The sequence below is a fragment of the Lygodium microphyllum genome, chromosome 22 (assembly GCF_053477565.2).
Source record: "Lygodium microphyllum isolate KBCC chromosome 22, Lygodium_microphyllum_v1.1.10, whole genome shotgun sequence".
Classification (NCBI taxonomy): domain Eukaryota; kingdom Viridiplantae; phylum Streptophyta; class Polypodiopsida; order Schizaeales; family Lygodiaceae; genus Lygodium; species Lygodium microphyllum.
Window position 1 is genome coordinate 39968224 of NC_141156.1, and position 13388 is coordinate 39981611.

Below are 13388 nucleotides of genomic sequence, written 5' to 3' on the forward strand. Positions count from 1 at the left end.
AACTTGAAAGAGGGAGGAAAAATAAAAGAGAGAGAGAGAGAGAGAAAACAAAGAACCGAGAGAAAAATACAAAGAGAGCAAAAAAGAAAGAGGAGAGAAGAACAAAGAGAGTTATGGAGAAAATATAACATTGAAAAAAAGAAAAAAAATGAGAGGAGAGATGGACGACAAGAAGGAAAGAGAGAGAGATAAAGAGAAGAAAAATAGGGAGAGAAAAAAAAGAGAAAATTGGAACACAAAGAGAATTATAGAAAGGAAAGATAAAATTTTAAAGAAAGAGAAAAAAAATTCAAGAGAAAATAAAAAAAAGAGGGAGAGAAAAGAGAGGAGAGAGGTGGGAATAAAGAGAAGAAAAGCAAAGAGGGAAGAGAAAAAAGAGAGGAAGAAGAAAGAGAAAAAGAGGAAAGAGATGGGGGAAAAGATGAAAGAGAAGTCTTTAAAATTTCAACATTTTTTTAGAGAGAGAAAAAAGAGATAATTTAAGAGAAAAAAAGAGGAAAATAAAAAAGTGGAAAAAAGAAAGAAATAAAAGGAGGGAGAGACGAAGAAAAAGAAGAAACAAGATGAACATAAAGAGAACGAAGAAGAGAGAGACAGAGAATTATAGAGAGAAATGATAAAATTTAAAAGGAAAAAAAGAGAAAAGGAAAAGAGAGAAGAAAAGAAAAAAGAAAGAAAAATAAGAGAATATGAATAGAGAGAGAGAATAATAGAGAGAAAAGACAATCTAACAGAGAAAAAATTTTAAAGAGAGAAGAATAAAAAATGAAAGAAAAGAAAAGGAAGAGAGGAGAGAGAAAGAGAGAGAGAAGAAAAACGGGGAGAGAGAGAGGAGAAAATAAACCAAAATAGAAAGCAAAGAGAAAAATTAGACAAGGAATTGGGGGGAGAGAAGAAAAAAATTACAAACAGAGGAAAAAGAGGAGAGAGAAATGGGTTGTTGAGCGAAATTGCCGTGCTACCAAAAAGGGGGAGAGAGAGAGAGAGAGAACCAAGAGAGGAGAGAAAACAAACTAAAATAAGAAGAGAGAAAAAAATATTAGACATGGGCAATTGGGGGGGGGGGAGAGAGAAGAGAACAAAATTAGAAACAAAGAGGGAAAAGAGGAGAGAGAAAGAAGAGGAATGGATTGTTGAGCAAAGTTGCCGTGCTTTCGCTTGGGAAGTGGCCTAGCTGAACGCTAGTACTTGCTAAGTAAAGACATGTAAAAGAAGAGTCACAAGACTAAAACATAAGAAGTATGAATATAAGGGTCAAAATCATATGATGAAAGCTCAAGGCCCACAACAATGAAAGGTCAAGGTGCATATGATAATCACAAGGATCAAGAGTTATACACCAAGACAAAGATACACATAAGAGCATTTGGATGACATAAATTAAAAAGCATACTGATAATAGATTAATGAACAGGTTCGGCTATACCGAACATCTCTGCAGTGGAATTAGGTTGTAAATTTGTTGTAGACTATCAAGTTTCTTCCACAAGTACATCAAAATCCATGCATTGAACATAATTGGCAGACGAAAAGAACTGAAAAATGACTACAAGAACTGATACAAAAAGGTCTTGATTTTTTCAATGTAGTCTTTCTGGCATGGAATTATGTGGCCTGATTTGTGCCTTAGTATCTGACACTTCTCACGCTTGAATAACGATGCTACTTCCACGCTGTCTTGTGTGCTTATTTGCCGATCACCCCCTCCATCACCAAACAGATGTAAGGAAGGGATGTCCAATGGCAAGGAGGCAGAAGAGGACATCAATTTCTGATGCTCGGGTGCAGGGGACAAAAAACCTGAACACAGAATCACAAACCGAAACGTCATTTGCAGAGAAGCATCTTGGAGAAAACAAAGTGAAGCTGCAATAGCAGCTCCTTGGGAGAACCCAAGAAGCCCATCGAATGGCCCCAGCTCAGAAAAAACACTTTTCAGCTTCTCTGACGATTGCATCCATCCAGCAGTCTGCTTCCTGTACTGGTATCTATCAAAATCCATCACTGAATGGCAAGAAACATCAGCGTTTGAATGTGGAGTTGAGACTTCCGAAGAATTAGTTTCTTGCATGTCCGGAGTTACCAACCATGCATATTTTTTACTATGCACCTGATGTAGGCCTTTCCCACTGTTTACGGTTGCCTTAGTTTCAAGACACGAGAAATGGCTGAAGGAATGAGTTGAGTATACTAGGGGAATCTCATGTGGTGCATCAACAAACACGAGTTCAGCCACATCTTTCAGCTTCTTGGCAAATGAGGCCAATCTTCCTTTCAAGCTTGATGCACTCTGACGAAATCCATGCAAACAAAGGATTCTGAGTCTACTTTTGTTTTTGGCTCCTGCATCTCCAAGTTTTGCCAAGATCAAGGCATCAAAGAAAAGGGTACATAAGATATTGATTGTCAACAATTAAGCATACCACATTGAGCCATCTGTTGGACTGAAACAACTTGTTTATTGGGAATACATTCTCCCACAATTAGACTCTATCCTGCCTTGCTTTAGGCTATCAGACCCCATTAAGCTACCTGCATCCCATTGAGGCTCTTTCTGTAAATTGGGACGCTTGTCACTCACTCTGCATAATTCACACCTATATGCTGGTTGTTGTCCATCGACACTATTGACCTGCAATAAGAAACCAAAGCCAGATTTCACTGGCGATGCAATCAATATTCATAGTTGTCCTTTTTCCAAATGTTCCAATGAGTAACAAGTAAAATAAAGATGATTGAAAAATGTAAAATAGTTGAGCATACAAAAACTGAGTTAACATTGAGACTGATCAACTAATGGCCCCAAATGGAGGGTAAATTTATTTAGGAAGATGACATTGCCACCCATGAACAACATTGAAATTGTAATGGCTCAGGTAGCTAGTTCTGCTAGACTTTCTGGTGACATCTGTGGGATAGCTAGAGGCGACGGAGGATGTCCTACTTCGCATGGCTTCTTACACATGGGTGCTTGGTAGTTGAGAGCTGGTTCCCCTAGATGCAACCAAATGGAGTTTGTAAGTGTTGTCCACAACAACACTTCGAAACTCCAAAGCATTGCCTTTGGTCATGCAAGGCAGCCCAATTGGTGTCAAGAGGACTTTTCTGTATTCTCTGCTATGTGGCGCCTGGCTTGGGGTGCATATTGTGGGGGGCCTTCTATTGGTGGGCAATTAGCCAAGGCTGCCACCTACTGTATGAGGCTGAGGTGCATGACACAATCTTCATCATTGAGGTAGGTTCTTGCACAATGGTCAGCTTAGAAGCATTGCTCATCTGTCAAGTACTGCAGCTACAATGTCACACTCGAAGGTACGGCAGATTATTGGGAGCCTCATAGGCCAGGACATCTAGAAGGCACGTTGGCAGCTGATTTTTGGCAGCAAGTGCCTCTTCATATACACCACCTTGGTAGAGCTCTAGACTTCCATCATCCATTCACTTTGTGCTCATTTTCGGACCAGGTACAGGATGACTCCCAAGCTTGTCAAGAGCTCCAACATCATTTTTTGCTCACCAGGGGTGGCTATGACCTAATTTTCACGATGCAAGCCAGCAGCCCTAGGTGGTGGATGCTCCTCCATGGCTCCTTTCCCCCATACCCCCTAGACCATCTTGAAAGCCTTGTATGTATGATAGTTTTGAGACTGTGAGTCAGCTCCGGCTAGACCATTCAGCACATGTACTTTGTTGTAAAATCCTTTTGAGTACTATAACTAGCCACACCCGACGGCCCAAAAAAAAAGACTCAGAATAGTAGAGTCAGTAATTGCGTGTTAGAAGGAGATCACCGGAATCCCAATCTACTGCAGACCATCATCCCAGTCACTAAAGATCATGTATGCAAACTCTAGAATATACAGAATTTGGGTTGGTGGTGCAAACTCTATCATATACAGATTTCAGGAAGGTGGTGCAGAGAAACTCTGCAGAATATGTAGGAATCCAAGCTGCCCGTTAAATAGAGGACTTTTCTTGGACATGCCTTGTTGAAGCACTGTCTAACGGAACGCTGTTAGCTACAAGACTACGTCTCTTGCCATCTTCGCCCAATGAAACAGTATTGCATCTATATGGGGTTGTTTTGATACAGCCAATTTTTAAGTGTAGGCTGCAATGCAACTGGCTGCCAGATTTCTCCTTTGCTTTTGTATCTATTGCTGCATTTTATAACATATGACAGAAAGACATGGCCAGGTTGCCAGGCTTTGTATAGAGAATAAATGGTCCAACCCCCATCATCTTCCATACCACATAGATTGACATGTACCCATGCTTTTGTCAAACCTCCTTATGACCACTTTTACTGAACCATACAGCTTGAGAGCCGATAGTTTCGTTTTTCCACTAGCTTTAAACTAAGTAACAGTAGTTTTATGAAACAATGCAGTGTATATTTCTAAAAGAGAGAGAGGACAGGGAAAGAAGTCAGAGATTTCGATAAATAAATACCAGGCAATGAACCTGACAATTCATGAAAATTACCCACTATGAAACCAAAAAAAAAAAAAGCAGGCAATGGACCTGACAAATCATGCAAATCAGCAGCAACATTCTGCAATATGAGCAACGACATCTTGGGGAATAGTCATCAAAAGCAATTCCACAATTCATGCATGACCCAATCACCTCGTTGCTGGAGCTTGCAACTGCCAATCTGCAAGTATCCAAATCAAAGTGATTCAAATATTTGTAAAAGATGCTGAGTATGACCAGTATATATTCAAAGTTACACTAGTCCTAATGGTGTATCAAGTTGTAATCATGGTCATAAAAGTAAGAACGAACCTGTGATCAAAGACAAAATTCTTCCCTTTAAAATATCCTCCAGATGGAAAGGCCTCTAAATACCGCTGAATTCCACCAGAAAGCTGCCATAATTTTCGTGAAATATCTCAATTTCCATCTCATTCAAATACTTCAAAACATTTACTTCTTACAAGTTTGGGAAACATTCAGCACGAAATAGAAAATGGAAAAGAACAGAAGAACCACACAATACACAGGTTTTCAGCACAGAAAACTTGCATCCAGTGTTGCCTCTTCCCATTCTCTCTTTTCAAATGTTTAGGGCACAAATAAACTACCTTCTCTGGCACACCCAAGAATACAAATCACACTTAAATCAAAAAGTAATCATCATGTGCACTATCACCAGAAGACACAACAAGTCCCTTCAACCCTCCCCTACTTGTTCTTTGACCCCAAAGAGAAGCTTGTGCAAAACGTTTAATGATTGGCATCCAATAATGCCTATGCCAGCCGTATATATGCTTATTGCCAAAATGACAGCACAGTGTATGAGAGGTACCTTGCATCAAGTATTGCATCTAAGACAGTATGGTTTTGTTCCTAGCAGGCAAATAAACAACAACATAGCCAACCCTCTTATTGGGATTGAATATGCCAAGTTATACTCAACAAGATGTACTGATAATGCAAATTGATGTGAGAAAGGCTTTTGATACTGTTCATTGCAATTTTATATTTCAAATAATGCAACGTTTGGGTTTGAATCAAAAATTGATTCACATATCTACTGGCAGCACTCTAATTCTACTGTTCAATGCATTCTTTAAAAAAACTTGTCTCAATCATGGACTTTGGGTAAAATTGCAAGACAGGGTTGGCCAATAAATCTCTCTTATTTGCCATTGCTATGCTTCCATTGCTGGTCACGGATAAGCTCAGTGAGGTAGATAATCCCAGTGTTTATGTATGCACTCTCTGTCTTTGGTTTGGCTGCAGGGTTGCAGATTATTTTTGCCAAATCTGATTTAGCCAAGGCAGATGCCCAGTTTACTAAAACTCTCAGGCATTTGGGCTGCATCCCATTGTTACTCTCAAACAACAATTGCTATGAAAACTGGATTATTGGAAGTTATCCACTTGGCCCCTTCCTTCTTTAACTCTGAATCATTTGGAAGTTATTGGAAAATTCATTTGGAAAAAGCTTTTATTAAGATCCATTTAGTTTAATATCTTAAACATGCACATGGAGTCTACTTGAAAAATTGTTCAAGTTATCTAGGGGCTGTATTTTGACTCTACCTCTCAATGCATCACATATGCCATTCCTACACATCCTTTGCTACTCTATAAGCTAGGTACAAGCTCATGCGGATGGCTCTTTTTTCTAATGCCTAGAAAAGACCATAGACATGTCCACATGCTTATCTACAAAAGATTTATATACGATTTGATTGTAGGGCTGCGGATTAACCTTTTTGAATCTATATGTTTACGTTTAAAAGCATCTGATTGGCATTCATTGATTTGGCCATGGCCGTTTTTGCAGCCTACTGAAATCATCAGAGATTTGGGTTATCCAATTGGTTGGAATGTTATACACACACAACGAATGCAATGGGTCACACATAGGTTGCGATGGCAATTGGATTATTGGAACTCATCAAGTTGGCCTCTACATGTCAAACTCCCAATTGTTCATTTAATTACTGTGGCTTATGTCTAGTTTTATCTGCCACTTTTGCCATGGACTAAAAAAGGATAGTGATACTCTTATTTGAAGTCATAGAGCTGTTGTGGAAAACTCAAACAATTTTCTAAGCGTTGAGATTGTTGAAGGTTGATTTGATTTGCATGCCAAAATGAGTTGAGGGCTGAATAAAACCTATCATGTCTTGGCACATAAGGCTACATTTTTTCAGTTTTCTTCAAGCAAAAATAGTCATGGACTATTATGCTAGCTTCTTTGGCTGTGGGTATGACAACTAAGTCCTATGGAAAATGGAGCAAAGATCATTGGGAAGTGATCCTTGGCCATTTGTAAAGCAAACTCCATCGTGTTCAATACCCAACTACATTTAGGATTCAAAAAATGTATCGTCTCATGTGGAATGCTCTTGCAAACCTTCCCAGTAGGGCAATTCCATTTGCAAAGAGAGAATTCATTGAACTATTTGTTGAGCTAAATTACCATTAACTTTAATTAAATAGCCCTAAAACTCAACTTAATTAATGAAATTTTCCATTCTTTTAAACCGAAATCAGTTCAACAGAGTTTCAATGTCCCACATGTAAACCCTAATTTGGGAGGCCACAAGCTTTCCATAAATAGACAACCTACCCTCCCATTCGGCCGATCTCGTTTTTGCAGGTTTCAAGTGCTCTAGCTTCGCTGCCCACACCCCGTTCAGAGGAAATCAAGCTGAGGCTGCCCAAAATTGTCTACACCCATTTGGCGTCTATTTCCAACCTCCTTGTGCAAGTTTCCACTCCGATCTGCTGCTACCAGCTATCACCACTTCCCTAAAGGCTGCATTCAGCCTGCTAACCTCTTTGTAGACTACGTTTTGCTGCATTTGCACCCTGCCATTCATTTATTGGCTGCATTTGGCCAAAACGCTGCTGCCTTGCACTTTTCCACTTGCTAATTGCTATGTTTGGACCATCCTGCTGCCGCCCAAGCTGTCGCCATCATCAACAATCTACGTTCGGTGTTTCTCTCTCCTCTACCTATTCGAAACTAATCTGGCATCACTACTGCTTAGTTTGCTTCTGTCACGTTTCGGAGGCTGCCTTGTTGCATTTCAAGATTCGTCACACTCTCCAGCTCATTACTTCTGCCTCGATTTTCGAGACACTAGAATTCGGGATATTCCTTCACTACATACTGTGTTTGCTGCATGAGCATTGTACTATACAAATTCATTCATTTATAATCTTCATTATGTTCATCACCTCTCTGTTACCCTAACCCTAAACGTGTTTTTTTTAGTTTATGCTTTGTCGTACGCTTATATTTGTGTTGCTACATTAGGATATTTCTTTACATGGTATTAGAGCTAGGATCTCTTCGAAGCAACCTTGGCCTTTGATCTAAAAGCCCTTTGCAAGAAGCAAGAAGAACAAGAGAGTAAGATGACTTCGAACACGACATCACTGATTTCATTCTCTCGAGCCAGATCCATTGAGAAACTAGCAGGAGTGGGCCACACAGCTTGCTCCACCATCTTCCAACATGGCCGGAGAGACTTCAGACTACTATGGAGTCCATAGACCATACAAGATTTCAAGAGCTGAATACGATCTCCTTCTCATGTATCATGCTGAACAACAAATTGAAGTTAATTATGAGTTTTTCCCTTTAGATTTAGTGCACGGTCTAATGATTTTGCAAGAAGGACAAAAGCTTCACAAAGGACTAGCCATCCTAATGTGGAAACTGGCAAGGAGTACAAACCCTTCATATCTTATCACCTTCATCTCCATCTCTACTTCTTTTATCTATTCCATTTACATCTCCACTTTCATTCACTCCTATGTCATGTACGCAAAACAATACTTCTCCATCTTTTGAGTTTTCTTTCTCTTTTCAACAAGATATAGGTGATTCTCATGAAGAAGGGACCATGCAAACACGGTATTGATTCATAAGTTTTGAAGAAGAGAGATTTTTGTTTTCAAACATGAAGAAGGTGATGAGTCCAAAAGATTAACTCATTTAATGCATTTAATGGACAAAAAGAACAAAAATCATTTTCAACAATTGCATCAACCAATCCATTTAATCTACCACCCATCCCATCCTCTACTTCCATTGCTACTTTCTATCTCCGTTAAGTACACATCATATGTCTTCTCACATCACACCGGGGGGTCCATCTTTACGCACAACCTTTAGGATCTGGTCTTTTTCTTAGCTGGGTAGTGTACCCATAATGGAGGTTTCGTCCTCCCTACCCCACACTTTTGGGATTTACACAACCTAGGAATGCCACCCAACCATTACTGACTATGGATCGGTTCGTTCCACAGTTTGCCACCATGGCATTATCTAATGGGTCTTCTGGTCATTATGATGTGCCCCAGCAAACATTTGGAAAAGGCTCACATGTCCCAGTGCCTCCACCTCCACCTCCACCAGCATCCTATGTAAATATTCATGTTCCAATGTCTCCACATCAATTGGCACCCATTGAACACTTTTATCCTATTTCTGCCTACCCATCTCCTCCTTTTTCTCCTACTTATCCATCACCACTACCTCCTTATCATCATTCTTATTCCACCTATCAGACACCTCCAATTTGATAAGATATATCCTTAACTCTTGACACCTCCAATTCGAGGTCGTCCCCTCATGGAAGGCTAGGAATACCTACGCAATTATTGAGTTAATGCAAGGCTTATTGCCTAAGTTTCATTCTCAGCTTTAGCATTTTGATTTAGTGTCCAAGCGTTGGGCACACTTGACTAACCACCATGCAGCTTGGGATAGGACCCATCGCACAAATCTAGACCATGAGCTTCAAAATTTTAAAATCACTAACCACGATGACTAGAAAGCCAAGTTAGTTGAGTATCGGAGCCTTCTTGTTAAGTTCTTTACCACACGGGCTCTCACACAGTCTCACTCACTCACTCACTTACACACACTCTCTCTCTCCCTCTCTCATGATACATTGTTAACCTCACTTCGAGACGGAGAAAAAGAAGTCCAAGAAAACTCCAAAATGCGGGCACAAAGGAAGAAGCAGTAAGAGAAACGGCCAAAAGCACAAGGGTGGCCTCAAAAGCTAAGTCAAATAATGCAAAAGCGCATTTTTAAATGCAAGGTGCCCCTAAAACTTTTGTAAAAGAGCACTAGGGCGAGGGATCTTAGAGAAGTTTCCATCATCTCCTCTCTTCTTCTTCTCTTCTCTTGTCTTGCATGTGGCTATGAAGGATGGAGCTCGGAGGTGGAGGCTTGAGGATGCTTGAGCTTGTATCACGAATCGTGGAGCTACTGGCTTGTTTGAAGGAGGAGGCTACTCATTCGGGCATAAAGGAAAGCTCACTACACCCCGGTAGGATCGAAGCCGTGTTGGCTAGGTGAGAGATAGCCATTTGTGCTCGCTTGAAACGCTTGAAGCAATAAGCAGTCCGTGGGTCTTAGCGGTTGAGCGTGAGCTTCCTCTACACACACACAATGTGACAATTCAGCCACCCCCTCTCTCAACATCCGCACATATACATCCAAATTTGACATATCTCTCACTTTTTCTCTACCCCCTCTCTCCCTTTCTCTCCCTCTCCCCCCAAATACACAACATACCCATGGGCCATATCTATTTGCCCATACACTCATTCTCTCTCTCTCTCTCTCTCTCCAACTCTACACCCTAAAACACTCTCCCTCTCTATAAAAATGTCTCCCTCTCCCCCATCTTATTCATCCTTTTTTATATCTACTCACTTGACTCTTAAGCTTTCCACACTCTCAACTCCCTTAAGTACTCTTGCCATCTCAAGCTCTCTACTTACTCAAGCTATCTCTACTTTCTTAACCTCTCTACCTTTCCTACACCCTCAAGCCCTCTCTACTCTCTCAACCTTTCTATCCCTTGAGCAATCCCAACTCACTCAACCTCTCTACCCTTTCTACTCCCTCAATCAATCCACCCTCCACCTCTTGAGTCTCAAAATCCACCCTCTCTAGTTTCTACCCTCCACATTCAAGCTCTCCCTCCCTCTCTCTCTCTCTCCATACACTCGGCATGCAACCCACCACTCCCCCTTAATCTCGTTTTTACAGGTTCAAGTGTCGTATCTCTATTGCCCACACCCCATTCATGGAGGACATTGTGGTCAAAGCCTTCCATTGTTGTCTACTACCATCCGGAGCCTGATTCCAACCTCTATCACGCACATCCAGCTTTTCCTTGCTGCTCCATCACTGCTAGACTTGCGTTTGTTACCAAATGTCTATCCCCAACTGCAAATGTCATCATCCACACTGCTTTTATAGCCATCAAGGGTCTCTGGAGCTATTGTAACCAGCCTTCCTTCCGTGGATGGGTGGTAAATCCCTAATTACAACTTAATTACAATAGAAAACAATTAATGCAAATCTGAAAATACAACTTTACCTATTGATCTTGGACAATGCACACCCTCGGTATTTCTTTAGCTTTATTGAAGAAGAAGTTGATTTACAATGGGATTCTCCCAATCCCCTTCACAATCCAAACTCCCCTTGCTGTCCAAAGTAACCGACAAGTCTTCAATCTGATTTGCCCCTTGATTCGGGCACTTAATTGGCCTTCAACCACTTCAAAGACAATGAAAATGCCCCAAATTCAATGGCTGGCTAGTCCTCCACCTGAATTCAGCTGAAATTCACCTTCAGCCCAAAAAAATTCAAGTCTTGGAGCTTTCAATTTCTGGCACGCTTCTCGAGGCTGCTACTAAACCCTAATTTCTGCTGCAAATTAGGGTTTGCAGTAAAGAAATCTGAAACTTCTCAGCCTCTAGTGATCTCAATTCTACAGTCTCTGGAGCAAGGTTGCAGAAAGGCTGGGAGATGAGAGAGAATGCTGAGGAGAGAGAAAATTCAGACTTTCTTTGCAAAGAACTGAAGAAAATCTGTCATTTGCTGCTGCTGCCTTGTCTCAACAACTTGTAGATGCAAAGAACTGAAGAAAATCAGTCATTTACTGCTGCTGCCCTGTCTCAACAGTCTATAGATGCTGTCACCTGCTGTTGATTGGTCTTCTCCTGCCCCTGGCTGCCTCAGAAGTTCCTCCAATGGCTGCAAATTAGACTAGCAACATCTCCTCCCTCTCTCTTGCAAGCTGAATATACTAAAAATGCCTCTCTCCAGCCTCTAAAGACGTTTTTCAGTCTTGCATGGGCATTTTGATAAGTGGTAGCATTCCCAACCAGCATTATCCATAATTAAATATTAATTTTCAATCTTTAAATACAGAAAATTAATCTAATAATTATTTCGGTGTCTAGAAAAATAATTTGACTGGCCAATAATTAAATTGGCTAGGCATCTTCCATTCCCGAGTGTCTCTGTGCCATCTTTGACCATCAGATTGGCATTAGGTACCATTAGACGCCACATCTCTAGTGTCACCAACTGACACTTATGGCCAAATGAATGACCTAGGCCAACAACTGGCACCATATACCACCAAGTACCTATGCGGCATAACTTTAGCAACTTTTGCCTTTGACATCCCATGATTTTCTTGGGTCCTGGACTCGTAAATTTACTCTAACCCCAGTTGCACCTCATATGTGTAACATTTACTTAAGTCTTAATCATGTGATTAAAAATTAATCCACATGTTAAGTGAGGTTTCAAAAATACATGTTCTCATGACAGTTATCGCTATCATCTAGGTGCTATCGTCTTACACTAATTGCTTGGATTTGATCTTCTCTCTCCTCAACAAGGTCATCTACACTGTCGCCCACCTCCATACTGGTATGTTTGCCATCTCCAGCTATCATCCAGTTTTCTCTCTTCTCAGGTACCTATGTTTTTAGTATTTCTCTCTCCTACATTGCTATTTGCATCAAATCCAACCTTTCCTGGCTACATTTATTGGTGTTCGATATACAAAGTCTACCTTGCTACATTTTGGGATCCATTCGGAATACGATACACTTTCCAACTCATAACCTCTACCTTGATCCCTAAGATATGAGAGTTCGAGGTTCAATATTCATTGCATAGTGTGTTTGCTACATTAGAATTGTATATTTAGTATTCATTCATTTCATTATTCATTGTGTTTGCTATCTCTAAGTTACCCTACCCCTAATCCTAACTGTGTTTTATATTTATCAATCTGTGCTTTGTCGTACGATTGGTTTTGTGTTTTCTTCGTTTAGAGGCATTTCTTCACATTGGTCAAATTCAATCAACATTTTTGTGTTTGAATGGGTCCAACTACACCACTTTGTCAAAATTGATGAGGCCTATCTTAAACTCTTAGAACCTATTGGATTTAGTGCAAAGGTTGGAACCCAACCTGATCCCGGATTTGTTCCATATGAGGTCGTCTGCTCATTGAAGGCTCATAGCGCCTCCGCTATTATCGAGCTTATGCAAGGCTTATTGCCTGAGTTTCACTTTCACTTGAGCATTTCGACTTAGCATCCAAGCATTGGGCACACTGGACTAATCGCTATGTAAATCCGTCACATCAATTTGAATCATAAGCTCCAAAACTTTAAAATCATACACAAGGATGACTTGAGAGTCAAGTTAGTTGAGTATCAGCATCTCCTCGCTAAGTTCTCAACCACTAGGTCTCCTAAGTCCTCTGACAATTAGGTTACCCTCTTTTTTAACAAGCTACTAAGAAAATATTTCCATTTTGTGCAACAGTCAATTTCACAATCTCAGATGTCCACATTTTATGAGTTTGAGTGTCAACTATTACGTTACACATTGTTATTCGACCAATTTCATAACATTTCCTCGATAGAGGGGACTCTAGTTGCATCTTCTCAGAGGGGGCAACAAGGCAAGGGTAAACAACACTCAAATCAAAATCAAAATCAAAACTAGGCTAGTGAATCCCAAGGTACCACTCAATCTATTCTCAAACCTGGATAGCAAAATGTACTTAAGAAGAATAGGT

At 40.5% G+C, this 13388-nt stretch overlaps 1 protein-coding gene across 4 annotated transcripts in view; it reads right to left on the reverse strand.

The window, feature by feature from the left end:
- Positions 1 to 1376: 1376 nt before the first annotated feature.
- The window catches only part of LOC148017057 (rhodanese-like domain protein), an 84471-nt gene continuing 72459 nt past the window's right edge, over positions 1377 to 13388 (reverse strand). Inside the window, exons 5-8 of one of the 4 annotated variants that reach the window (XM_087662778.1) lie at positions 4789 to 4871; positions 4630 to 4657; positions 2533 to 2632; positions 1377 to 2343 (exon numbers count right to left, since the gene is read on the reverse strand). In XM_087662778.1, the coding sequence (XP_087518904.1) occupies positions 1547 to 2343; positions 2533 to 2632; positions 4630 to 4657; positions 4789 to 4871 (1008 nt within the window). In that variant the 3' untranslated portion in view covers positions 1377 to 1546. Of the gene's footprint in view, positions 2350 to 2532; positions 2633 to 4524; positions 4658 to 4788; positions 4872 to 13388 lie in introns of all 4 variants that reach the window. The other 3 variants (XM_087662777.1, XM_087662775.1, XM_087662776.1) reach the window with 3 other exon arrangements.